At 47.7% G+C, this 27,811-nt stretch overlaps 1 protein-coding gene across 1 annotated transcript in view; it reads right to left on the reverse strand.

Moving 5' to 3' along the window:
* Positions 1-5,065: 5,065 nt before the first annotated feature.
* Positions 5,066-27,811, reverse strand: part of SLC7A10 (solute carrier family 7 member 10) — a gene marked incomplete at its 3' end in the record, with an annotated part of 43,345 nt that continues 20,599 nt past the window's right edge. Inside the window, exons 2-12 of the mRNA XM_082489618.1 lie at positions 25,356-25,560; positions 17,459-17,610; positions 16,549-16,674; positions 15,400-15,553; positions 13,610-13,733; positions 13,411-13,514; positions 12,187-12,283; positions 9,638-9,787; positions 9,111-9,288; positions 8,531-8,635; positions 5,066-5,214 (exon numbers count right to left, since the gene is read on the reverse strand). Coding sequence (XP_082345744.1) covers positions 5,066-5,214; positions 8,531-8,635; positions 9,111-9,288; positions 9,638-9,787; positions 12,187-12,283; positions 13,411-13,514; positions 13,610-13,733; positions 15,400-15,553; positions 16,549-16,674; positions 17,459-17,610; positions 25,356-25,560 — 1,544 coding nt within the window. The remainder of the gene's footprint in view (positions 5,215-8,530; positions 8,636-9,110; positions 9,289-9,637; positions 9,788-12,186; positions 12,284-13,410; positions 13,515-13,609; positions 13,734-15,399; positions 15,554-16,548; positions 16,675-17,458; positions 17,611-25,355; positions 25,561-27,811) is intronic.

Here is a 27,811-nt window from a genome sequence, read left to right on the forward strand (position 1 = left end):
CTGCAGTGTCTCCATCCTCTGGTATTTCTTCTGTGCATTTTTTCACTCTGCATTCAGGGAATTAGTGTTTCTTTGCTGTTCGAGTGGTCTTACTGAAACTAGAGAGAACTCTGTTGGAACCTGGGGCAGGCACCACGCACTGCAACTGAGTACTAAACTAGAAATAACATCATTCGTTGTCTTTAGACATCATAATCTAATTAAAATGTAGTAATTTTAATTACAAATACTTGGAAGGAAATAAAATCCTTTGTAGCTTCCTTTTTATAGAAGCAGCTCCCTTCAGGAATGTTGATGGCCATACGTACCTTCCAGCGTCCACTGAAACCAAAGTTTCTGAGTGGAATCCCCAGAATGATACCGGTGTCTTACCTGCGACAGCTTTGTCATGAGATGAGCAGTGTTCCGGATGAGCGGAGTGTGCTGAACCCCAGTTGCAGCAATATTTCTTTTTTTGTGTTGTCGTACGTTACATTCTCTTCATAGTGATGTTGTGAAGGTTGAAGAATTGTTTGCTTCCCTCTCCCCTCCTCCCCCCCCCCCCCCCCTTCTGTTTTTGGGACTTTTATGATTATACTGCTTCGGTGTGCCCTGAAGGGTACTGAGGCTTCACAGCTCCCGTCGGCTGCGGTAGGGAGCACTGAGCTTGGTAACTGTCAGGATCGGACTTCTATTTTATTTTGAGGTCAGGTTTGAGTCTGCTTCACAAGTTTGCTTGTAAATCTGCTACCTAGGTGCAGATGTATAAATCGGTTTTGTTTATTTTTGGAGGATGCTATTTTGTTTGCTTTTTTCTTTCAAGAACTGAAATAGGTCAGTGCCGTTTTCAAAGTTGACACTGTGCGGATTGTACAACACTTCAATGTAAACTGGTGCCTTTTTGGTTTTTAGAGTGTAATGAAAAGCGAGGAAGCTGTTTGCCTGGAAGACGGGTGACGTTGCTTAACCGTGCGTGACTGCGCAGAAGGGCAGCGCGTTCCCCTGTGATGGGCTGGCCCTGGCGCCGTGGTTGGGGCTCCCCCGTGCTCTAACGAGCTCGGCTTCGACTACCCCGTCACGCGGTGACAAACGGAAACACTTTATTTAGGAATTAACGAGGAAGTTGATGCTGCTGCACTGTAAATGCCCGAGTGCTCTGAAGCCTGTTTATTGCTGCAGGAATTCGGGTTGCCCGAAGTTATGAACCGAATTAGTAAAACTGAGGTGGACTTTGGCGTCTGTGGAGCTGGGCTCTGCTGTGCGCCCGACCCTCCTGGCTGTCACGGCCAACAGGCTTTCCTGGTGAACAGTTAAGTTTACATCAAAGTATCAAAGATGTTTTCCCTTTAAATGGGCTATATTTTGCCCTGGATCTCTTACTAGGACTCCCTTTGTGAGTGCCTGAAAAACAACAAGGAGTAGGACTTTGGCTTTACTGAAATGTAACGTGGAAGAATTAAATTTAAGTAAATTTTTTTTTCCCCCTCTTCAGTTGCGAATTCGTTTCATACTGTGGGTTCCAGAGGCAGAAGACTCAAACTGCTTTATGGCATTAATAGCAGGAAGGGCTCGTGGCAAAAAGCGTAACAAATAAGAGCTGTAGTTACATAAAATAAATACTGCTCAATCATTTTTTTCCAAGTGCTTCTGTGATCAGAATTCATCAAAGGAAATGTAGTTTTGAAAGAGATCTTGCTTTCATGGCGTTTGTAAACATTTTAGGCACATTCCACCTTTGCAGGGGCATGTGCTGTAGTCATTACACTGCCGGGGTTGTTTGCATCTAAGGCTACAGGTTTTAGTGTCTTTTTTTTTTTTTTTTCTCTAAAGGTAATTTTAAATATGTAGAATTGTATATGTAAAGTAGTTAATTATAATTGGGAGGAAGATTATATTTCAATAACTTAGAAATAAGTGTATATTTAATTCTGTTACAGAAATGTATTTCTATAATAAAATAATGTTGTTCATACTACGCCTTAAACTGTCGCTGCTGTAAGGCTCTTAAAGTTGAAGTGTCTACTTCAGAATACTGCTGTATTTTAGGAACAACCCTGAACAGCTAACGCTGTCCTTTATTTTAACATGTGTAACTTCACGTAATTTCTAACATATACATATTTTGTGTACTGATCCATTTGGTAACTCAGTGGAAATTTCATTGAGAAGGTTTTATTTTTGGAAAGTTAAAAAAATCCAGGTTAATGAAAATCTGATGCTTGAAGTGTGCAGAAATGTCCACGGCCCTCACTACTGGAATTTGTAGCCTCAATGAGAGGTGGGAGCCCCGGGCTCTTGGTGAGCACCACCTTGTGTTCTGCAAGACAGAATACAGCTCTCTGAGCTCATTCCTTGGAGGGAAGAGTCACAAATTTACTGTTAATTTTGCAGAAGAAATCTCTCTGCGCTGTGAGCACAAAGGAGGGTGCTGCAGTGTCCCGGGATGTCAGTCCCTGAAGAGCGGCGCAGTCCGCCGTGGCGCGCGGCTGCCCTTCCTCCGGCTCTTGCGACCGTTAACCACTGAATCGGCCCTCCTGGGAGACACCTGCCTGCTCTTCCCTGTAAGTTGCCTCCCTGTATTCAGAGCGTCTAAAATGTTAAAAAAAAAAAAAAAAAAAAAGTGGGAAACTGCAACTATGGCAGACATGTGAACACAAAGATCTCATTGTTACATTTCTCTGCTCCGTGGAAAATACCACACTTTAAAGACTATACATCCTAAAGTTAATCAGTTAATAAGCTTGATAATATTTTTGTTATTTTGATAATGCTTTTCTGCACTCTAAATATTTTTGTAGACAGAAGGGAAACAAAGTATTTAAGATAGTGGGGTTTTGTTGTGTGTTTTTTTTTTTTTTTTTTTAAGATACAAAACTCCCATGTCCAAGCAGCCGAAAAAACCCTCCTTAAAAAAAAATAAATCTCTGAATAGAGAAGAATACCTACACTGGTTTAAGAAGAATGGAAGCTCGCAGGCAGCATTAAGGGATAAGTGATTCCCCCTTTATTTTCTCGTACTGCTGTTAACACATGGGGAATATTTCTGTTTGAAATCCTGGCACCTTCCAGCTTGTGTTTGACTCTGTAACATCCCTTGAATGTACTTGTTTTCTTTTTCTGTTCTCTGCTTTGTGTTTTTTTTGTTTGTTTGTTTGTTTTATTTACATGTTGTATATATTCATTTAGATATAAAGTTTTTACCATAACGTATGTACAGGTACATGGTTCAGGTATGGCATCGCGGTTGCCGGTGTCTGCTGGTTCCTGGACGATGATACTAAGCAAGTAAGATGCTGGGCATCACTGTACTTTGCTCTCGCTTTGGATCTCTTAATTTTTAATAAAATTTCACGTGCCCAGCGACTGTGGGTTTCTGACTGTCACTCCAGCGCCAACGATGGAGAGTGCCTAAACTGTGCCCCAACAGCCTCTGTTTGGCTGACTCTGCGTATGCCAACCCATCGCTCAGTATGTTGATGTGAATATGAATGGTGCAGTTTTATTGTTTTGGTTCGGTTTTTGGTTTGGGTGTGTCTTTTTTTTATTTAATCTGCTTTTTCTGGTAGCTGAAGCTGTGGAGGTGCAGCACTTTTTTAGACAGTACATGTGAAATCTTAGCACTAGCAATTCACTGTTGTATACAACTGCCTTTAAAATGTGTGTACGCATATACCCCAAATAACAAAAAGAAGCCCTGAAGCATGTGACCGTTTAGGTGGTTAAAACCCCACATTTCTGAAGTACAGCCTGTCATTCCCATCGCCGAGGGCAACGCTCGTGCCGATGCTTCCCCTTCCCGGTCTGTGCTTTGCGGGTGCCGCTGGCTCTGTCCTGATGTTTGGCTGGAGAAGGTGGGGGCTGAGTTATGTGGTGTTGACAGAGTTTTACTCTACAGACTTGGAAATCTTTCTCTTGGTCGTCTGGATTTATCCGTAGCCATGAAGGGTGGGAGGACAGAGCCTGACGCAGAGCGGTAGCACCGCCTAAGCTAGTAGAGAGTTTGCTGTGCTCCCTCGAGAAGCGCTGGCGCAGCTGCAGCGGCACAAACCGCCTCCTGATGTGAGGCCGAAATGGATACAGCCCATAAAATGGAAATAGAGTAATAAACGATACCTGTGTGTTCGCAGCAGAGTTTGTTGACAGCCTGTGCAATAGATATGTCAGACGACAGACCAAGGAGCTAACTCGAAAAGCCTTGAGGGAATTACGTAGTTTTTATCCAGACCTTTCTCTGAGAGGGAGAACTGCTTTGGCTTATTTAGGAGTTTTGGTCTTTGCGGGAAACTGAGTTTTAATCTCTCGGGCAGGTGTTAGGATTTAAAACCCGGTGCGCATGGCTGGCTGCCCGTGACCTGGACCTGGCAGGTATCAAACCTCACCTCCTGCCTCTCGGCAGCCCAGCAAACTCCGCGCCTCTGCGGATTCCGGCTCTTGTGATCCTGGGTACGGGGATCCAATGGTGGCCAAGGCTGATGCGAGAGGTTTATGTTTTATTCCCTCTGTTCTTTGTTTCCTGCCCTACGATGCCTTCAAGGTCTCCCTCACTTCTGTCGCTATCTCTTACCTTAGGACTTAAGGACAAATTTCTTTTTGGCCTCTCGGCATCTCTTGGTCACTTTCTAATAATTTTCCTTGGATTTTCCTTTTTCATTTGTCCAAGCGCAGAAGTTTCCTGTTGAAGTTAGAGCACTGGCGAGAAGTGTCAGGGACCGAGGAGGGAAGTTCAAAAAGCTGAAGAGGCTTTGGCTGTATCGTGGCTGGAGTCGGTGTGTACCCATCTGAACTCTAAAGCTTTAGGAGAAGACAAATTCCAAGCAAGGTTTACCCTTTTTTTTTTTTCCTATTTTCATTTTTGACATGTACTTCAATATCTCTCATAAAATTCCTCAGCAGCTGAATAATTGCTAACTCCTTGTCATTCGGTGCTTGGTAGGAAGGGGCTGGAGAACAGATGGGTTTTGGTTTCAAGAATCCACAGCTGAGAGCGTGAGACATGAGCAACACGGTGACAAGGGGCTCTGAGAACGACGGGTGGGACCGCACGTTTGCTGGGGGCCGGCTGTTGGTTCCTTTGTGTGCTTTCCCCTCAAAGATGAGTCATTTTGTTCAGCTTCAGCTGTGGGTCGGGGGAGGCAGGGTCACGTTCCCGGGCAGGCGGTGGCGGTGGGCTCTGTCCCGGGCTGCCCCGGTGGCCGCAGCTCCTCCGCGGGGACCCTGGGGAGCCCCCGGCCGCACCTGGGGGGAGTGAGGGAGCGCAGCTAAGGAAATCCTGTCTGCATTTTTTTGGACGCATTTTTTGTAAAGATGCTTCCAACTCAAACGCAATATGAAATACACAGTGACTCATTGATCCTTTCTGAGTTGGAAGAAAGCTCTGACCTGATACGAGTCTCTTACCTTGACCCTGCTAGGTCAAACTCTTCTGGTTTGTGTACTGACCCGAACTGACAACAAGCGATGCCTTTATCGAGCTGAGGAGCGCGGCCGGGCAGCAGCGGCACCTCTGCCTCGTTCTCCCAGCAGTGCCCACCCAGCTCCGTTTCCTGTTGAACCCCATCTCATCGGCAGAGTGACACCGCCCCAGTCCGTGTCCCGCACAGCGCGTAGCGTAGTGGTGGTGGGACCTGCTGCCGCTTCCCTCCGGGCCGCGGTGATGCGGATAACCCAACTCATCTTTCATTGACTTTGCCGGCTGTGAAGCTGATGCACAGGTGATACTCTTGGTTTGTCTCCAAAATTCCCTGAATGCCGTATTATTGCCAGCTCTAGAAAAATAAACAGCCCAGAGTATTTTTCTGCATTGTAGCCTCTAACATTTTATGCTACATGGATATAATAGCATAAAATATATAGTCTTACATAGTATTGCATTGCTTATAGAGCTTTGTTTAAACTCCTTTCTTTTGGAAACAACTTGCTTTTCCGTATCGAGTATCACAATGTTCTTGATGTGCTTGTAGCGTCAGCTCTCCTCAGGGTTTTTCTTTTGTTCAGTGGGCTTTAAAATACTAGCGATTATGTCTCCTTTGGGCCTTTTGCTTCAGCTTTTGGAAAAATCACGCTTAGATGGGTTTGAGCATGCTGCTAAATTTCACTTAGCATATGAATTTATCTTTCTAGTTCTGTACGTTGATTTCCATGGTTAGAAATTGCACACATTAGGAACTAACTTTTGCAAAGTCTTTAAAAAATAATATATGTGATGTTGGAAGCACAGATGAAGCTGTTCCTAAAAATGAAGTAAGACAGCTTGGAACAGCTTTTGGGGATTGGTATGTAATTCGAAGATGAGCTCTACTAAACCATCCTGTTCTGAATTCAGCCTTCTGATTTAAGGTCAAATGTTGATTGTTTTAAAGCGTGTCAGTGTAATCAGGGAAAATTTGAACCAACCCCAGTTAACAACTATGAGGCAATTGGTCCTTTAATCTTGCTTTTGATTTCCTTAAACAATAGCCAAGGAAAGCCGTGGTAGCAGTTGCAGCACATTATTATTATTTATTTATTTATTTATTTATTTATTGCTACTACCTTTCTCGTTACCATACGGACTTGTTGTCTCAAGATCTGCAAAGTTTCTGTGCTGGCTGCTTTCCATACTTTAATTATTTAGACAAACAAAAATAAAACCACACCAAAACTTAGCAGTTCTGAAAGAAATTATTGTTGGTGCTATAATGCATTTAATTTGCCCACTAGATAATAAAATTATTGGAAAAAATAATCTGTTGGAAATTATACCACAGGAAGTTGATTTTGAACTGCGGAAAATAACTCAGCCACAAAAACCTCCGACACGGATTAAATGGTGGGGTGATGCTTTGCCAGTAGAAATAGGGGAGGTGTGCTGTGATTTTTTTTTTTTTTTTTTTTTTTTTAAAGCTGAATATAAATGATTTTCATTAGCAAACTTTACATATTCATAAATTGTTAAAAATGTGGAATCTCTCTTTATATGTGTGCATATGTACACACAAAACCACACCTTTTTCTTTAGCTGAATATATATTTTAATCTCTTATGAATAACAGCTTTATACAAAGAGAATAGTGTAAGTTGTGTTTTTTAGTGCCTGCCACCTGAAATTTTGGGAGAGAGATGGATAGTTATTTAAAAATAAAAATACTTTGAATAACACATTGTGTTGGAAAGATACGTTCCTTGAGCTTGCTCCTCATTTTGAGTCTATTCTTATATCTTCGTAGAGCGTGTGGTACTTGACACACTAAGAGATTAATGAATGCTTAATTTTTGTACTAGGGCCTGCAACACATAGAAAGATACTTTTAAAATTAAATTCACATAGCTGTTGCCAAGGCTACTGAACGTGATAGTTTTTGTTTTCAAAAGTTGCAAAAGCATAGTAGTGATTCACAATATTGCTCGGAGCTGTTCTTGTGTTTTGCAGTTTCAAAAGATTCTTTGGTGTGAAAGTGGCCATATTGCTGCGGCAGCAAGCCTCTATGTATTAATTAAATATGTGAACTAGATTTTTTTTTTTTTTTTGCTAGTGTTTGCCACAAATAAAATATGCAAAACCCCTTCTAAAGAGCATCTGATGCGCTAATGATTTAGGCTTGTTACTTGGCTGAGCGCAGTTGCAATGGGGAGTTTCTCTCTGAAGCGATGTGACATCTCCTGACACTGCAGTGAAAGGGAGAAATGCTGGGCTTCATTCCCCTGTTTCCCTCTGGTTCCCACTGCTGAGCCCGCTGCACACCCCTCCGCATCTCCGTCAGCCCCCGTCGGCACCCGCATCCTGCTGAGCTCCCGCACAGTGCCATGAGCTCCGGCCCCAGCCGGGGTACAGGAACCCAGCTCTGCCTTTGCAAAACTGCTTCAAAATTGAGATACTTGAGGTTTTTAATCACTATTTCTGTATATTTTTTTCTGTGTCACCAGATGATGCCTGAACAATCAAGCAGTGGTTGGCCCGGGCTGGTCAGCGTTCAGCATGGTGATGCCGGAGGGCAGCTGTGCCGGTGCTCGGCCGGGTGTGCTCTGCTCCTGCGGGTGTGTGGAAGGGTGATGCTCTGGGTGGTATCTTTGACACCTCACATGTCACATGGGGATTCAGCCCACCCAGGGACAGCAACAGGAATTTTCCTGCTGGCATGGGTGTCCCAGGGCCTCCTCGCCATCTCTTGATTTCTCCACTCTGATTCTGCATCAGGAGCTGCCCTACTTTTGAAATGCCTAAATTTGTGTGTCTCTGATGGACCCTCATGGCTGCTAAAATCAGTATTCCAGAGCTGTATCTGTGCTGCTTTCCCTGCTGAGCAAGTATGCTGCCAGAAAATCACAACCAGCACCTTATTTTATATTTTATTTCTTTTTTTCTTCTTTTTTTCCTTTTTTTTTTTTTTTTAGGGAAAAACTAAAAGCTACAGATGCCATAAAGGGTGTAGCTCATTTTATGGGCTTCACTATTGGAGCTCTAAAAACATTTTTTTTTTTTTTTCCAGAAAAACTTTTTGCAAAAATTAGCATGTAAACAAGAAGCCACTTCAGCCTCGGAGGCCGTGTTGCTATTTCCTCGCAGCCGTCTCACTCGTGGGTCGCAGAGAGCGGGCCGAGGGTGCCTCCTCCTCCTCTGCAACTCCCCCCTGAGGGTAGACCACAAAACACAGCTTCTGTCCCCAGCACGTCATGGACTCTGCAAAGAGCAAATGTGCGGGTGGTTAATGGGGATGCTCAGGCTCTCCTAAGCAAAGCACGATGCTGGGGTGATCCAACGCGTGAAAGACGCGCAGCCTCCAGGGAGGAAAGCAGGGCAGGGGGGAGGCTAAGCTCTTGGCCATTTATTAGTCCTTTTGTGATAGCTCATTTAGCCTCTGTGTCATTAAGGTTACGCTCCTGAGTGTCTGCTCTGGGACAGGCTGCCGTGAGCGAGCTGAGTGGACGGGGAGCAGCACAGGGAAAGCAAGGAGGCGGGACGGAGCAGCCCAGTTGCCCAAAGGCAAGTGCTGTCTGGCCACTTTGGGCCGGTGACCAAGAGCAGCAGTCGGGCTTGCGCAGCTGGTTCCCTGGCTGTTTGAGTGCCGATGTGCTGGAGGTTGAGCAGATCCCTGCAAACCCGAGCCCAACCCGTGGCCCCAGGAGTGCAGCGAGTCACCGCGGCACTGGCTTACCTATTAGCCTATTTACACACTTTGGTTTGTTTCTCCAGTAGACACCAAGGAAGAACACTGGCACTCCAGTTAAAATGATAATGAGTCCAACTCCGCAGACGACCGGCTCGGAGTATAAGCTGAAGATCAGCAGAAATGCCCAAAACGCCAGGTAAGTGATGGGGATGAGGAGATTCACCTACCGGGAGACAGCAGAGCAGAGCATGACTGTGCAGAGCAACAGCAGTGGCCGACCGGTGGTGGGGGCTGCAGGGGGCTGCGCGCAGCGCTGTGGCTTCAGGACCCCCTATGGGTCTTGCCCCCTCCTTCCCTCTGCCACTGTTGTCCTCTCTGCCCATCCTGGCAGGTTCACAAGGGGTCTGCTGTGTATCCCATTTTTACACTCGTGGCACTTTGGGACCTTAAAACATTACTATTACCTCAAAAAATAAACTGTCCTTCAAAATGGGAGGATGGAGCGCTTGGTGTGCCCATCCCACCCTTGGCATTGCTATAGCAAACAAGAGATTTAGCTTTAGCATTCTCACCTTGATGGGTCTGAAGATTTTGGGTTTCTTCCAGCGTAACACAATCAGGCCTATAATTGTCACTCCATAGCAGAGGTAGTTAATAAATGACACGTAGTTGATTAGCGTGTATGTGTCTCCAACAAGCATGATGATAAGAGTGGCCAAACACTGCAGTGGGAGAAGCATAGCCTTACTTGAGTCATTACTAGAAAAGGTAGCTTAAAGCCAACAAAAACAAGCAAAAACCCCATCAAAGCAGTTGAACTCCTTTTGTTTATGGCCCCTGCCGGGCACTTGCTGCCTCCTGCAGTGTGGTGTGTTGTCCCCAAGTGGTGCTGCTGGGACTCAATGGGGACCCAGGGCTATTGGGGCAGCCGGAGCCGGGACCAGCGGGTCTGTTGGCAAATGCCTTGGGGGCGCTGGCAGAGGTGGCCCCGCGGCCGGTAGCCAGGCAGGGCCAGGAGGCCCAGCAGAGCTCCCCACCGCCCCACTCTGCTGCCTGGTTTAAAGGGTATTGACCCCCATGGTGAGGACTGGTGATGAGCAAAGGATTTCTTGCAGGCTAACAGGCTGTGGTGAGCGCGCTACGATGCTGCAGGTGCCCGGTGTATTACAAAGAGTGAGAGTTTTGCCCTTTCCCCCTGCTGGCCCTCGGCTCACGCTGCAGGTGACCAGTGTCATTCATCTTTTGAGCATTGCTCGTGTTTGCAAACGGGCAGCTGGAGGGTGGAAATTTCCATGCCTACGCTTGCTTGTTTGTAGGTATTTCGGCACAGCTCCATGAAGCCAGGAGGGCTGGCTTGGGGGTCGTGGGGACTGCTCCTTGCGTCTGCACCCCTGCCGGCCGGTACCCCGGGAGCTCAGCCGCGCCCCAGGCTGCACCACCAACCCGTCCTGTGAACGTCATCTGCTGGTGGCCAGAGCCTGAGGGGAAACTAAATATTCAAATCCCTCCAGAGCACTCAGGACTTGCTCTGTGTTACTCCAGGCTCTCTTTTTGCTTATGTGCCTTATTCTCCATTGGCTGTTCCAATAGCAAAGCCCCCTCGGGAGGGAGGCCTTCTGCACCAGGAGTCCGGCACCACTGCAGTCAAATGACCCTGTGGTCCCCTCTTCAAGGCCTGGCAGGGGGATTTCAACACCTTGAGCAGTCTCCCTACAAAATGGATTTTAAATGTGTTCCCTGATTTCCTCTGACAGGCGCATGGCGTCGTAGGCACAGGCAACCCTCTCCTGCCCCTAACGGACTTTGTGGCGACACCGACGCCACTGGGAGTGGTGAGGACTGGTGCATGGGTGACACTGAATTGTCAACTCTGCTCCTGGTGTGGGTGCAATCCTTGGGTGGCAGAAGGGCAGAGAGGGTGCTGCTCCCTGTCGCTGGCCGCAGTCGCACGGCCGGTGGGAGAACTCTTGCAAAAAAACCCCAGTCTGTTTATTTTACATTTAGCTTGGCCCCTTGGTTTTTGAAAGGATTAGTAAAAATACAGGTCTCGCTGGTGATGTTAAAAAGGCCTTTCTCCATGTACAAAGAAACCTTTCTCCATTCAAAGAGCTAGGTGTGATTCATTGGAAGAGAAGAAGGAAACTCATGTATTAATTAGGTTTGCCTAAAGTCTGACCCGGTTTGCTATTGTAGCTGCTTACGCTATAGTATTTTTATATTTCTATTTGTTAAGAGATTAATGTTTCCTGGCAGCATTTGATATACCCTTAGCTGCATTAAAACACCTTCAAATGATGAATGGCTGCGCAGCGCTGGTCCTGTAATCAGCACTGTAGTTCACGGGGACGATTTGAGCAGAGCGGGGGCTGGTGCACGCCGGGTGGGTCGGCCAGCTCAGCTCGGGCAGCCCACTCCTGTCGGGGCTGGTTCATAGTGAAATGGCCTCTGAAACTCAGTGTGTCGTTTCAGCTGATGAATTTTTAGGGCAGGGCAGGCTGTGGGCATCTTACCCCAAAACCCTGCACAGGCAGCACGCGAGATGTTCGTGGTGGGGCATGAAGCCCAGGGAACACTGTAAAGCCTAATCATAAAATCAGAATGTGCAGGAGGCTTATTTGGTGAAATTTGGTCTGGGTGTATAGTTCCAGAATTGCTCCCTGGGACCCGCCGTGTCTCTGGCTTTGGTGGCAGGACCTAAACCAGCCCTGCCCTTAGCAGTGGCCATGGGGATTTCCAGATGTTTGTGGAAGGTGGGCAAAACTGGGCAAAAGAGCTCACCTCTTCTTAAATGAAGTATCTCTGTTTCAAAAGCCAGTCTCTTCCTCTGCTGTGGGGAGGACAAGTGGTGCTGGGCTTAAATTGCAACTCAAGTTGGGCATGAGGGACCGCTCCGAGCGCCAGGGGTGGTTGGGAGCAGAGGCAACACTGCCGAGGCCGACGGCTGCTCCTCTCTGGGGCCACCGGAGCTGCTTGGCCGGTACCCACTGGCAGCGCTTGGGGCCGACGTGCTTCTACTCCGGGGTAAAATGGCCTCCCAGGGGTTTTCCCAGCCCTCCTTCCCGTGATTCAGTGTCTCTAAAAGCAAGTTATGGGGCGTCAGGACCGGGATGGTAAAACTTACGCAGACGAGCAGGGCGGGGATGGGCGTGCAGTGCTTGACGTGGATCATGGCAAGCAAACTCGGCAAATGGCCTTCTCGGGCACCAGAGAAACATAACCTGGAAATAAGGATAGCGACGCTGAATCCACTGGGTGCGCAACAGCCTCTTCGACATCTGTCCGTGTAACACCTCTAACCTCACCCGCCCGCATGGATCCCGCCGTGGGGGGGAGCTGCGGCCTGTGGGTGCTGGGCTGCCACCGGGGAGACGACTGGGCACCGACCGCCTGCGTAACCCCCGTGAGTTATTTAAACTAGACCCCTCCGTATACGAGGCCTTTAACAGCTAATGTCGTCTGACACGACCCGCTCTGAGACGTGGAAGTACCTCTGAGGGGGAGGCCGGGAACCCACCCAGGCCCCGTGGGCCGGCCGGCCTTGCCGCCTCACCCAGGGTGGGATGAGCGCCGCGATGAAGGGTGTGTGGTGATCAGCCATGCAGAGCCACAGCATAAAACCCCTCATAGATAAAATTTCCAGTGTCAAAAGGGTTTTGGATGAGGTTTAACATGCCTTAGCATTTCACTTTTAGGTGCATAACCTGTTACGTATGCACTCAGTTTTGTTGTGTCTCATACTCACGAAATTGCTGAGAAATAACTTTCCCAAGGTACTTAAGACTCGAGTCGTTTCCTCGAAAAAAATTGTGTAACTTTTTAATTAGGTTCAGAGAGGCCAATTAATATAAATAGGCTTTACAGACTACAATATAATAGACTTTACAGATCCTGACCCCGCTATCAGCAGTGTGCAGGCAAAGGATCTTGCCTGGAAGGACTTTTTTCCAGCGTGGGAATGGAAATGTCTGTAACTGGGAACAGCACCAGGCCCTAAAACTCCTCTTTGAGCAAAGCACAGTTTAACTTGTAGCTACTGGAACTTTATTGATGTAAAATGACTTTTGGTTCCACGCTAAAGCCGTGTTTCGCTGTTACTGTGAGTTATTCCACATCTGCAGACACTTTCAGTAGCTCATAAGGATTATTTTGCAAGAGATTCTGCAATTCAATATTATATTTGCTGATTCAGAACAAGCAATTCGTAACTAAATGTATCCAACGCACCCAACAACAACCTCATGCTCTACAACATCCAAAATGTCTAGCTAGCATTTCTTTAGCAAATGAAATTAAAACAGCCCCTCCCCAAATTAGATAACGTTCATAAAATTGTACTCCATCTAACCTTGATGAGGTAAAAAGGTATCCATTTATTCCTCCAAATGTAGATAGGGCCACTGAGACTGGCATAACCCAGGAAAAATAGCCCAGTAACTTTTCACCAAATGTCTAAAGCAACAGAAGGCAGAGAAACTGAAATACACTGCAAAGCACAGAACCGACATCAAAGTGTATTTTAGACATCCAGGGAATGGTTTACTTACTACCGCCACAGCGTTGGAGGACAAGAGCTCTTGGGGTGACATGGCAGTGAAATATGCAATGTTGGTGAACGTATACACGAATGTCACCAATGGGATGGATATGAATATGGCACGAGGTAGGTTCCTAATAAAAGAATTAGGAGGGTAGATAAGAAATTACAGTCATGTACAGCGAGAGCACAACACCCGTGTACGGCCCCGGGGAGGTCACCCAGATGGGTGGGTTCCTCAGCTGTTTCTCTGGAGGGAAACGCGCTTCTATCGGCTCTGTCACCAGATGCAGGTTGGAGAAGGCTAAAAGTGCTACGAAACGCCATGTCTGCAGGGTTGCTCCCTGGTACAGAAACACCACGTCTCCCTTTGGGCTGTGGATTGGGATGGAAGCAGCGTGCTGCTGAAAAACTAAATGGCTGTTTCTCAAAAGCCCTGTGTAAAGGCACCAGCGGTGGAATAAAATGCCTTGTCTTGCTCTACCTTCACCTGCTCTGGAAAGGAAGGGGACCCTGCTGTTCAGGTGGCTGCCTTGGCCCGTCCCATGCCGTAAACCTGGTCCGGTCGTGCAGCACTGTGGCAGCTTACAGCAGTACCAGTGTACTTCACCTCCGATCCAGAGACCGCCTTAGAGGTGGACAGCTGACCTGTTCTGTATCTAATGCAGTAAAGCATGTTTCTCTGTGTGTCAGATTTGGAAAAAAGTTTTTAAAAAATGTATTTAACCTTTGTGATTTTGAACAGGTTTAGTAAACATGCGAAGGATTTTTGGTTATCCAATTATCTTTTATATTTTAGTTTCCCCTCAGAGGCTGCAAAAATAATAAAAAAGGCCATTAGCTCATTTTTCTCTTTATTTCTCAACTAGAGCCATATTTGCCTTATTTAAGTTATAACTTGTCATTATTCAGCTTTGAAATTTTGGTGGTCTATTAAAATGGTGGTGTTTTATTGAGGGTACACATTACCACACGTTCCTCATTCCTGCCAAGATCTCTGGATTTGCACTTTGCCATTCACCGGTGTGCAGAGCTGCTCATAAGGCTGCAGCTTTAATTCATTCCCATCCAGGCTGTGCAATAGCTTAAATTTCTCCTCGTTTAATTGCTGTGTGCATTGGATGCTCAGAAATAACTAACGCTCCAAGGAGCTGCTCCTGGCATTTGTCGTTCCACTTCATCAGCTCAGAAATGTTGAAACATTTGAGCTTTGCTTTACTAAACTAAAAATCACTTTCCCTCCAGCTTTCCCAGCCTGCTCATGATAAATCATTTCCAAGCTCTTGCCCATAGCCAGGGCCAGCAGCAACCCAGTGCTGGTCCTCCCATCTATGCTGGGGCGCAGACCGCTGCCTTCACCACCCGATGTTTTAAACTTCTCTTTCAGGTGACTGTGGGAGATCCCCTTTGGGTGAAAAAGCAAAGGGCTTCCAGTATAATTCAATATTATTCTAATAGAAATGATTCTCCCTATAGATACTTGTGTGGCCTCTCATCAATGCTTAATTTTTTGCCATAGAAGCACTGTATGATTGAATAGTGCCATAAAGACACTGCTTTGTCTATAGGCTGGTTTGGTTGAGTTATGGCCTTGAAATTAGAAATGTATTTTTAATTTCATTGTTTCTTTAACTTGCCTGCTGTCTGTTCTAAACAAAAAATCCTTCTCTTCTTTAGAAAGACTGGGCCCGTAGTTGGGGAAGAACATCGCTGCAGCTTATTAAATGAATAATATTACCAGATGGCTCTGGTGTTTCAGCACTTCAAGCAGATGTGGATGGCATGGAAATGGATACTTGCCTGCGGGGATCAACCAGTTCTTCTGTTACATAGTTCAAGAAGTTCCAGCCACTGAACGCAAACGACCCTTGAAGAAAAGCTAACGCTAAATGCCCCACGGATGGAGTCATCCAAAAATTGAACGCGTTGCTTGGTGTCAGCTCTTCGTAGTTTCCTGCACAAAGAGCGCAAGCAAGAGGTTAAGCCACCCCTACCTACCAGAGACGCCGGAAAATAGGTACACTTTTGCTTTTCAGTCTTTATTCTTGATTCCTTATTGGATTTGGGACTTCATGCTCTTCATGTCAGCATGGGCTGGCACTGCACTTGCAGTGCTTCTGCGGGACGGTGTCCTGGGGAGGCAGCTCAGGCTGTCGGCACGGGTGTCCCTTGCTGCCAGCTGTGCCACCGTACCGGTGCCACTGCTGCCACTCATGGGAGCCTTTGCTAACCTGCACTGTCTGAGGACGGCTCCTTGGTGGGGTAAATTCCTACCTGTTCTTAATGTGGTTTTCTTCTACAAGAGTTTGGTGTTGTTCAGTAGAAATACTGAAAAATAAAATGTCTATGGGCCTGGAAGATTTGTCAAGATTGTGGGACTATTACCACTGAGAAAACAAGTTTTCTGCTCTCTGCAAATGATGTATTTCATATTCCTTTATATGACTCATCATATATATGAAAAAAGCATTGTGAGCCCTTTCTGTTCTCTGCTTTCCATTAAGTTGGTGAATCAGCGGGACTTCTTTTTGCCTATTTTTAATCTTGTAAGTGACTTTTGGTAGGAAATTGGACTCGTGCCCAAAATGAAGCAGGTGTCTTCCTGCCGTGGGCAAGGCATCGCTTATGCATTTCACACCCAGAGCACTTCAGATTTAAGGAACATACAACAGAATAAACAATTTTAGTAACTATGCTGAAACATGCTCAGCTGCCCTCCTTTATTCTCTCAAACCTGACAAGGCAGGCTGGAAAGGGACTTGTTTAAGGGAATGCAGCTGATTTCTGTCGTGCCATCCTCTCCATGGCTGTGTGAGCACACAGCCCCGCGGCTCAGCCAAACCCAGCGCTCCATTGGGTTGGTTTGTAAGGAGGAAATAGTGCAGTAAGTGAGAAAAATCAAGTCTATCAACAGTACCATACCCGTGTTAGAGCTGTCTCACAGAGTACCTTTAAAGATCTGTATGAAGCCCACAATAATGATAAGGGCCAGGGCTAAAAGTTTTCCTGCTGTAAATATATCCTGAATGCGTGTTGCCCATCGAACACTGGAGCTGTTCACCCAGGTCAGGAGGACTGGAGAGCAAAAGACAGAATTCAGTGAGATGAAATTATTTTTATTTAAGAACACACAGTCAAAGCGTTGAAAGACACGGACTGACGCGCATGTTCCTGCAGGGAGCTCTAGCGTGGCCGGGAGCAAGGGTGAGGAGGAGTGTTGCCTGGCTCTAGGGGACTCCCAGCTCGGGGGCATCCCTGGCAGCCAGCAGCCTGCCCCCTTGGGCGCTGCTGACTGGGGCTCCCCCAGCTTGAGTGACTGTGCCTGAGCAGTGGTCGACATTCAGGGATCGCTGCCTACCCATGGAAATGGTGAACATCTTCCGTCCCTGCAGCTCTGGTTTGCTTTTGCTGGCTCCGGAAGTAATTAACGCAGAGCCAGTGGTGTGCTGAGCTTCCCCCACACTCGCATTTGTGAATGTAAAAGATGACTAGGAAGGGCTCAAATAGTGGTGGGTCACCCATGCCATTGGGTCATCTGTGCCGGTGGGTCACCCATGCTGGGCGCCCATGGCTCTGCAGGGAGCACAGCACTGCCCCATCCCACAAGCTCACCAGCCACCCCTCTCCCCAGGACCCGCAGGGATTTGGGTGCTGTTGTGCCCCGCTCTGGCCCACTGTGCCTGCTTGGGCAAGTGGGAAGGGACTGAATATCCCGCACCAGCCATGGTGCCTGTCCTGGGACCTCCCTGCTTGCCTTTCGGGTTGTGGCCGTGACCCCAGCCTGGCTGAAGCGGCCCCTCGAGTGGTCCCATACAAAACCGAGGCAAGCTTTGTGTGTGCGCGAGAAGCAAATACTCACGTAAACACACCATGGAGAGGATCCTGGAGGCATTATAGGGGGGGATACAGTTAGGGAAGACGGGCTGCAGGACATAGTTTGAGAACGTCAGCGCAATGACGGCCAGACTGGTAGGGTACATGATAAGCACTGCGCTCCACAGCAGCAGGAACCTGAAAACACAAGAAAAACCACAAGAGGCAGTGCTGGGGGTGTGCTGGAGGAGGTAATGCACACTCGGCTGTGTGGCACTTTGGGACTGCTCCTTAGGCATTGGGACCGAGTGCCTTTGTCCCAGTCACACCTAACAGTCACCTACTTGTGCCTTTCCTCATCCCTTTTCCCATGTTCCCAGCGCAATCTGCATTTTAAGTTAAACATTTTAATGTGAGGGATATGCCCGGTGGGCACGCTTTGATTTAGTGCTGTACATCAAAGTGAAAGCATCTCTGCTGCTGCTGGGCTGACGTGTTACCCCAGCAGACGGCAGTGCCTACATTGGAGGCATCTCTGATGGCTTTCACCAGGGCACAGCCAGCTGTGCTCTTGGGGCTGCCACCGGCTCCCCCTTGGTCACTGGGGGGGTTTCTTGTCACCGTTCAGGTTGGCTCTGTGACCTGTGCCGGGGCAGCTCAGTGCGGCAGCACTCTGCCATCGCCCGTCCAGGGCCACCCGGGCCGGCTGTCTGCCTCCCGCTGTGACTGACGGCGACTGCACCAAACGAGGTTCCCTTGCAAATACAAAGTGAAAGATTTCTTGGTTTCTCTTTCTGGGAAAAGGAAAACAATACTTACCTTATAAAAGCAGCAGTGGATCTGTTTTAGTGTGTTAAAATATTCGAAGTACTATTATTTCTGTAGTGAGACGTAGCCATTGCGAGAAAGCGAAATCCTTCTTGCTGTGTACATATACACGCTGATACGTACACATTCATTCATTCATATACATGCACAAATGTAGTGTGCAGGGCTGCCCAGCACAAATGAGGATCGGGAATAACATTTCCAAAGAAGAGGGTGTAATTTCTCAACTACATGGGCAGCTCTTTCAGAAGCTGCTCCCTCCCGCCAGCCCCTTAAGCCTGGCAGGGCCAGGGGGTGCGGGTGCCTTGGCCCGAGGGAGGGCGGCAGGGAGGGAGGGAGGGAGTGCTGCTCACCGGCTGCTCCTCGGGCTGAGTGTTTCTCGGTCCTGTCCTTTACTTTCCCCTGTTGTTTCTGAGAAGCGTGGGGCAATCTCACACTTCCTTTTTCTTATTAACTACCAGAGAGTTAATTTGGTAAATGGGCATGATGCAAGAGCTGGTTACCTTCCCAAATGGCACTATTGTTTTTAAAACTTGGGTTTTTTTCTTTTTTTCCTTTTGTCCTGGTTTGAGGACACCTTTCTCTTTATTTTGTTGTGTGACTCCTTTTATTTTTTCCAATTTCTAATGTTTTTCATCGTGGTTCAGAGCAGTTTCCTCCAGTAATTTCTGTGTGCTCGTTGGTGCTGCGGGTGGTGTAGCTTTGGGGTTCCCTGTTCAGTTTGGGGTAGCTCTGCAGACCCTGCTCGCTGAGTGAGTTAACCTAGCTGGTCCTCACTGAAGACTAAATATGACTTACAGACTGCAATAATAATTTGCTGATAGGGTTAGGGTGCTGGCAGTGCTGAGCGAGGCCAAGTTCAGCCCTCATTGCCCCTGCAGGAGCCCCAGCTGTGTGTGCCTGTGGGGCCACGGGGTTTGGTGGGCAGAGGCCACCAGCTCGTCCCCATTGCGTTTATCTTAGTCCACGCAATTTATGTAAGCTGAGAACTGTGTTCAGCTAAAAATGTTCAGTGGGGAGAATGACGCTGAGAGCAGGATTTCAGGCAGAATTGGCCCTTCATCTTTGTTGTATTGTGGAGTGCGTTACAGTCAGTATTGGGTAGAATATGGTTTAATGGGAATGTGAATAATTCAACAGATTTCTGACAGTCAATTTGTTTCATGCTGAATTGAAATGCATGCAGGACTGATAACACCAATTAAAGTAAATGCAGGATTTTAGCAGAGGATAACGAAGTTGCACTGTCAAACGGCAAGCTCAAACGAGACAAGGCATTAAAATAAGAAGGAAGCTTGCCTGAGGTGTAGGCCCACTTTTACTTGTTTTTTCCCAGGTAAGTTTTAATCAAAGCCTAGTTCTGAGAAAAGGACATCCATGCTGGTCCCTGGGCTAATGCTGAGGTCCTTGCTCATCTGGGACCAGGCTGCGCTGTGAGCACTTGCCGGGCTCTCGCGGTGCTGCCAGAGGCCGCGGGAGTGGGAGCCGGAGGTCTGGCCAGGGCGGCTGTTCTTGAGTTAGACTGCTCGTGGGGAGGTGGCATTTGCTGTGGCTGGCAGGAGGGAATTAATCCCAACACTGAGTCTTCTAGGAAGTCTTTGCTTTTAAAGCACCGTCTTTTATCATCTGTTGTGTGGGAAGAGTTAAGCGTACAATTTCCTTAGCAAAGAACAACGGTTCCAAATCAGCTATAATTATTTTAAGTGACACAGGGCTGAAATTTCCTGCAGACGTCACTGGGTTTCAGATGTCCTTGCTCTTGCAGTGCACACAATTTGACAAATTGAGGTCCGAGAGGAAGGGCTGGAGGGGGGTCTTCTGCCCTGGGCAGTCGTGCAGTGGGAGCGCAGAGTCCAGCTGCAAGCAGGGAGATGCCATCGTGGCACACCTGGAGTTACTTTGCCTGGCTCTTTGGGTGGAAAGTGGGGGAATCACTGCCCCGAGGGCTGAGCTGTGGCACTGAGGGGGTCAGGAGCTGAACCCTATCCCATAGGCTTTCACAGCTACTCAGTGATTTATAGCACTACAAGAACCCCAGAAGTTAAAACTTCTGACTTGCTGACTAAGAAGTGACCAGTCCTTTAGAAACAGGCTCAAGACAGCTGAATGTAGAGATAAAGGAAGATGTGGCTGCTCTTGTGATTTTTTTTTTTCCCTTTTTTTTTTTTTTTTTTTTTTTTTTTTGTCCCTTGAGCATTGGACTTTGAGTGGGAAATCTGAGCTTCTGCACGTGCTGATGGCGAAAGGGCTGGTAAAATAACCTCCCCGCCTGTGCAGTGAGCAAACTGTGGTTGTGTGTAATGAGCATCAATAGCTGCTCGCTGGATGGCCTCTGCTGTGTTTTGGTGTTGAATCTGATCCGAAGCCCATTGAAGTTGATGGCTATCCTCCCATCAATGTGCATGTGCATTAGATAATGTCTCTAATTAGATCTTCCCCCCCCCCCCCCCCCCATTAGAAACACGCTGGAATAAGTGACGCTCCATGGTGGGACATGCGGCTTTTGCGAAGGTGTGGCATTCACGTGCAAGTGCTGGTCACCCCTGGACCAAACCTGAATTTTTTGCAGATATCTCTCTGCATACTAATTGCCTCACCTGTGGAGAGAAATGAACTGCACGGTTTGATCTGGGCCTCTAATAGTCTAGTGGACTTGGTGAAATTGGTTCTCAAACATTATTTGGGATGTGCCTGTAGTCCCAAGAGGATATTATGTTAGATATAAAATATCATGGAGTCAAAGTAGCCTGTGAAAATGGAAAATTAGAGTGTACCCTATTTGTGCACAGTTTGAAATAGACGCTGTAGTACAGATCACCTTATCATGGGAAAAGCTGAACTGGTTTAGGAACGTTGGAGCTATTTTGAATATTATTAATATTACCCTACATTGCTGAAAGAATTATTGCCTTTGGAACCTTTAGATTTTTGCAACAGCAACAACAAAAAGGAAACATAGAAGTATATTTGAAGCACGCTTTACTTGCAGTTTGGAGTGACGCTTATCAAAGCTTTGGCTTAGAGCTGTGTGCTGATTTCAATACTATTGATTTTTAGCAAGGACGCATGTCCAGTCGTCAGTCACTGCTGGTGAAGCAGCTATGGTAGTTGCAACATTATTGCTGAGCATTCAAAAGACTTTGTATTTATCAGAAATGCACTATTAGTTTTTTCACGACGCTGAATTTACTCATTGTCTTCTGCAAGGATACTTTGTTGGGGGTTTTTTACCTATTATTTACTATTTTTTGCCTATTATTAACTATTAAGCCTATTATTTACTATTCTGGGCAATGTTCCTTTCGTGACCTGCACAGCCGTGTAAGGCCATATACGTGAAAGATGGGCTGTGCTCAGACGGCTCCGGCAGCACAGGATGGGACACGTTCCCTGCAGTCAGTGTGCTCGTATAAAGGCTGTTTAAAACCCAAATGATTTCTAAATGAAGACAAAAGCGGGAAGTCTGCTCTCTGGTATTGGACCAGAGCTCAGCGCAAGAGGAGCCCCCCCTCTCCTCTTCCTTCTCCCCTGGCCGGGGCTGCCGAGGAGTGTCCCTTCTGCAGGGTCGTCCCCAGCTGAGTCCGGCCACCACCGCTACCTGCAGCAGCATTTCATGCACTGTCCTTTCGCCGGACTGGGACCCGGAGCAGAGCTGCTGCTCTGCAGCCAGAGCTCCTGGTGGCTCAGGAGACGGACCTGGCCTGCCTCCCTCTCTTTTATTCCAGTCCCCTTCTTATAGCACACATAGCAGTGTTACGGTTTTTAATTTTTCTATTATTTACACAGCCAGCTAGCAATACTGCCGGGCGCAGAAGCTGGGGAATGTAGTACTCCAATGGCTGCTATGAACAAATGGTACTTCTTTGTTCCTTATACCTACGCAAGAAAACACAATAAATGGGGAGGATTTGGGGAGTCAGGAACAAGAAAACAGAAGTGAAGAGGAAATGTCATGGTCTGGGTGGGCATGGCACGAGCTCCTATAATAAACATCTTCGTGTGAATGGACCAAAACATCCAGATTTACCATTGGAAAAATCCTTTGGCAGATGCACTAAAGCTTTGTGTGCTGAATGCAATGCTCTTTGCTGTAGAAGGATTAAATCAGAAGAGAAAATTGAACTTTTGGAGAAGCGGTGTTTTTTGTCTCAGGGAGGCACGGCCAGGGTCCCGAGGGCCCCTTTCAGCTCACAGCCCCACGTGCGAGTGCCAGCGGGAGAATGGCCGCTTCCCAAGTGGAAAGCTGAAGGTGCTTGTGAGGGTTCCCCAAAGTTGCAGGCTTCGGGTGGTGGCACAGCAGGGCACAATGCCAGCCTGCCTTTACTGGAAAATATGACTGAGACCCCCCCTTTTTACACCAAAACAGACCTGGAGGCTTCTTGCCCGAGGCAACCCTTTGTCATACTTAGGAGATGGTTTATTTTCTTGGGAGAAAAGTCTCTTTGCAAAGCAGGAACGGGAGCCCTGCTTCCCTTTGGGTGACAAGGTTGTGCTTTTTTTTGGTATTGGTTGTGCATGGAAAGCGGGACAGCAAGCGAGCGGCTGCTGTAGCAGAGAGCTCCCTGCTGAGGGAGGCGAGAGCATTACTCTGCCCCCAGGTAGTGACTGATCAACGGGCGTGTGGTTTGTTACAGCAATTGTGTAGCCCGGTGTTTTCCAGGACCATGCAAATTCTCTGAACATGGCACAGAGTGAGCTGAGGAACAGCTAACGCCAGGTTTAGTTGTACCCGATTTCTAATTACTTTCTTTTTCTCCCCTAGAAAGCATAATTCTTTTGGTTTTAGAATCTTAGAATACTTTGGGTTGGAAGGGACCTTTAAAGGCCACCTAGTCCAAACCCTCTGCAACGAGCAGGGCCACCTTCAACTAGACCAACCTGGCCTTGAACACCTCCAGGGATGAGGCAGCCACAGCTTCTCTGGGCAACCTGCGCCAGGGGCTCACCGCCCTCAGCATAAAACATTTCTTCCTGATAATCTAATCTAAATCTCCCCTCTTCCAGTTTGAAGCCATTCCCCCTTGTCCTGTCGCTCGCCTCCCTAATCAAGGGTCCCTCCCCTGCTTTCCTGAAGCCCCTTCAGGCACTGGAAGGGGCTCTGAGGTCTCCCCAGAGCCTTCTCTTCTCCAGGCTGACCCCCCCACCTCTCCCAGCCTGTCCTCCCAGCAGAGGGGCTCCAGCCCTCCCAGCATCTCCGGGGCCTCCTCTGGCCCCGCTCCACCAGCTCCGTGTCTCTCCTGTGCTGAGAGCCTCAGAGCAGGAGGCAGCACTGTGGGAGGGTCTCCCCAGAGCAGATCGCAGCAGAAGGGCAGAATCCCCCCCCTCGCCCTGCTGGCCATGCTGCTGGGGGTGCAGCCCGGGATGCGGGTGGCAAGCATGATGCCTCTTGTAGCTGGAGTAAGGTGGCTTCATCAATTTTTTGTGAAACGCTGATGTTTTCTGGCCTCCCTCACAGCGATATTTCAAGGACAGTACTTGTGACTGCTTGTGCAGTTTTATGCTCCTTCATGTTCACGGTCTGTGCTTGCAGACCCCGTTCCAGGGAGCTGGTGATGGGGGAAGCTGCTGACTGCCCGCTGCAGCGTCCCGGGGGAGGGGGAACGCGGGGGCTTTGCCGTGGAGCTCCCACCCCCTGTGAGAGAACAAACCTCACTGAAGATGAGTTGAGATTTTGGTTAACAAAGCCAGTGTTGTTGTCACCTCAATCTGTGCTGCGATGCCAGCATAGTTTTCTCTGCAAAGTGGGAAAACGTTCAGAGGAGTGGTTCCTCCGACTGAAGAAACATGGATTTTCATGAGAACTAGTACAAGGCAACGGCAAAAGTCTGACAAGCATCAGAAAACCACCTTGTCACCTCCTGTGTTCAGATGCTGGCTGTGTCCAGTGCCCGGCCGGCACTGAGCCGAGGCAGGCAGGAGCAAGGGGACAGCCCATGGGACGGGGGGACAACCCGCCCATGTTGCGCCCGTGCTGGTTTACTCCAGCTCAACTGTTACGAGCTTGTTTTCCATCTCAAATGAGAAGGAATATTCTTTTCTTTTTTGCCGCCTTCTCTCCCTAGTTCACAGTCATGGTGCTTATTTTCCACAAGTAAACCACTGACATGTGGTGGGAAGCATTAGGAAGCATTTTTTCACTGAAAGGGTTATTAAACATTGGAATAAGCTGCCCAGAGAGGTGGTGGATTCACCATCCCTGGAGGTGTTTAAGAAAAGGGTAGATGAGGTGCTTAGGGACATGGTTTAGGAGTGGTGGTGTTTTTATCAGGGTAGGTTAATGGTTGGACTTGATGATCTTAAAGGTCCCTTCCAACCTCACTGATTCTATGATTCTATGTGCCATGGCCTCTCTACCTGCAAATGAGCGAGCTGGCCAGCAAGTTTTGGTGCTTCTCTAGTGAGCTGTGAGTATAGGCTGTCGGTTCCAGTTTTCGTGTTGAAGACACAATAAAATATACAGACAAGTATAAAGAATGACCTCTTCCTCCCTTCCTCCCTTCCTCCCTTAGCCACACTATTCTGTTTGTGGTATTTTCAAAGATAAATCATTCCCTGAGTTGGCATTTCCCCCCCTTTGACTTTGCAGCGGTTATTTCGTGCAGTCACAGTAAGCGAGGCGGCGCTGCGAGTGGGCACCTGTGCCCGGGACGCTGCTGCGGGCAAATCTCCTTCTCAGCAATTTTCTGTATTCTGCTGCAGGAAGGTCTCGCAATGCAATGCCATAGAAATATCTGCTGCCTCCTGCACTGGCAGGCAAAGGAGGGCTTTGGTTTATGATCTGGAGCTCCAGCCTGGCTCCCCCGATGCCTGAAGCTCCTCAATGCAAGGTGCCGATCATTCGTGGCCGGCACGCAGGTAGGGCACTTGGACACAGCATCATTTACTGCGCCCTTCTCTCCTTTCATGGGCTTTACTGAGTCAGAGGGGGAAGGGAAAGGTCCGTAGCTCTGCGCAGGGGCAATTTGGTATTTCTAATGAGAGCAGAAAGAATGACTTTGCAAAAGCATTTTATTGACAAATGTTCCCTGTCTCTTCCAAGTCAGATATCTTTTCCACACTTAATATACTGAGCATAAACGTGTTTTCAAATTACTTCATAGAGATAGGGTACTTACCCAGCTAACCCACCAAAAATCTCTGTGACGTAGGAATAATCCCCTCCCGATTTGGGGATAGTGACTCCCAGTTCGGCGTAACATAGCGAGCCAAGGGCAGCCACCCCACCGCCAAGCACCCAAATAATGAGAGCGAGTCCCACCGAGCCGGTGTGCTCCAAAACTCCTTTTGGCGAAATAAAGATCCCAGAACCAATGATATTACCTGGAAAGGACAAAAGGATTGCAGTGAGGTAAAAGAAAGTGAGAAATGCACTTGATTTTTTTTTTTTTTTTTTTAAATTAAACCAAAGGGAAACAAACCCGGAGCCCCCCCAACCCCTCTCTTCCAGATCTTGCCTGATTGGATTTTATCTGGCTGTGCCCCGGGGATAGCGCTGCCGTTTACCAGCAGTGAAGGAGGGTAAGTGCCTGCCCGGCTCTGCTGGAGCACGGCACGGCTCGGGTGAGCATCTGTGTTCGCAACGAGCGGTTTTGTGGCACCAGCTCAGACAGCTGCTGTCACCCGCCATGCCCCGGTATTTTACTGGAAGGAGTTAGAAGCGCCTTTGTAATGAGGATTTTAATCTCCTCCTGAGAGGAATCTAAACAAAATAAGGCCCATCTTCAGGGCAGGTTGGGAAGTCAAAACCCCCTCTGGAGCATTATCTATCATGTAGGAGCAAAGAGGTGCTCTTGCCACCAGGGCAGGTTTAGGATTGTGCTTGAAAAGTCATCTCAAAGTCTGGAATATTAGAAATTAATTAATATTTTATATTTGCAATACCTGTGCTGCTGAGTCATTGCACATAGATTTTAAAGGGATATTGTGGGGTGACTGAAATATCAGACAATGTGGACTTTGTCCTACTCATTTTGGCTAATTAGCGTGTGAGCCGAGGTAGTGCTGGGTGTAGAGGGGAGTGCTGGGTATCACAGATGCTCTTTGTTCGCGTGGGGCCGGGGCACGGCTGTGCCCCCGCACCAGCGGGGGCTGCTCTGCAAGAGGTGTTTCATAGCTGCTCAGGGTCTGGAAGGAGAGGTTTCTTTTGTCACTCTTGGCACTTTTAGAGTGATAACTCTTTTCCCAAAAGGATGTGAAGACCCCGCTGTTGTAGGAGTCTGCTGAGGCCTTTCTTCTTTTATGAGTTAGTATTAAAATCCTCACGGATAGAACTGAATTTCAGCCTATGCTGTTGAACAGCGCCCCTTATCAGCGTAGACACGAAAATAAAATACTGGATACTGGTCGTTAATGAGGTATTGTCATCTAAACCAGCTTCTTGGCAGCCTTTGAACTTGGCGGCATCAAATCTAAGCTCTCTTCCTCCTCTCTGCTTTTTAAATGCTTTTCAGCTTGCAATGTATAGCGAGTTCCCTAAACACATCTAGTTATGCCAAATTTTGCTGCATTTGGCTTCAATTCTGTCCTCGCGTTTCTTAAAGCAGCTTCTGGAAGTGTGGCTCATCCAACTGGTCTTTAGCCGTGGAGGGAATCCCTGGGGAAGACCGAGGCATCTCCCACCTGAGCCCTCCTGCTGCAGGTGGGACAGACACCCTCTGGGACCAGAAGCACTTTCTATGCATTTTTTAAAAAAACAATCAGGCCAGGGATGTAGATGTTATCAAAACTAGATCATACTAGAGTAACAGTACAATTCAATATAGGTGTACGTTAGGTGAAGTAGCACAGGGAGCCCAAACCACTGCTACAGCATCAGTCCTACAGCTCACTCTGAAGGAACGGGGCTCGGTGCGGACAAGTTGCAAGACATTATTCACAGCACCGACAGATTTGTCCTGGGTCTTCCCTACTGGGGAGCTGCACGGATGCAGTGGAGTGGTGAAATCTTTCGAGAAGATAGATGAGGAGTTAATGTATTGCTACAGCATTCATAATGCTTGATAAAATTCATGGGGCTTTTTGGTCATGGTTTCTCCTGCTGGCTGAAGCGTTGCAGCATATTTAAAACAAACACGCTTTTCTGGCAGACTGGTTATGACCTGCTTAGAACTGTAACGAATCCTGAATTTAAGCTGAAAAAGAAACACCTGCCGTAGCAGTTGAAAAACTGCCTCGACAAAGTCTCTGGCACTGCTGTGTGCTGCGGTTGTAAGTTATACTCGGGCATGTGGAGAAAGGCCTTAAGTTATAAAGGACCCTAAAAAATGATCCTCTACCTGCCAGCATAGATACCTGTGTGTATCTATTTTTCACAGATCAATGCACCCCAAAATACGGCAATTTTTGGAGGAACCAGTGGTATTTAGGGGAACATACTGAATTTAGGACATGCTGCTTTTCACCCCAATAGGTCTGTAGGTTTTAATCCCCTCTTTGGGACGGGACAGTGCTTGTTCCTGTTCTGGCAACTCCAGTACTGAACAAACAGGAATCGCCCAAAGACAGAATAACCCATAAAGGAGTCCCCAGGCTCCTCTCGCACCGTCTCCTCCTGCTCAGGGCTCGCTTTTAC

Source organism: Vanellus vanellus (genome assembly GCF_965231255.1).
Source record: "Vanellus vanellus genome assembly, chromosome: 12".
NCBI classification, from domain to species: domain Eukaryota; kingdom Metazoa; phylum Chordata; class Aves; order Charadriiformes; family Charadriidae; genus Vanellus; species Vanellus vanellus.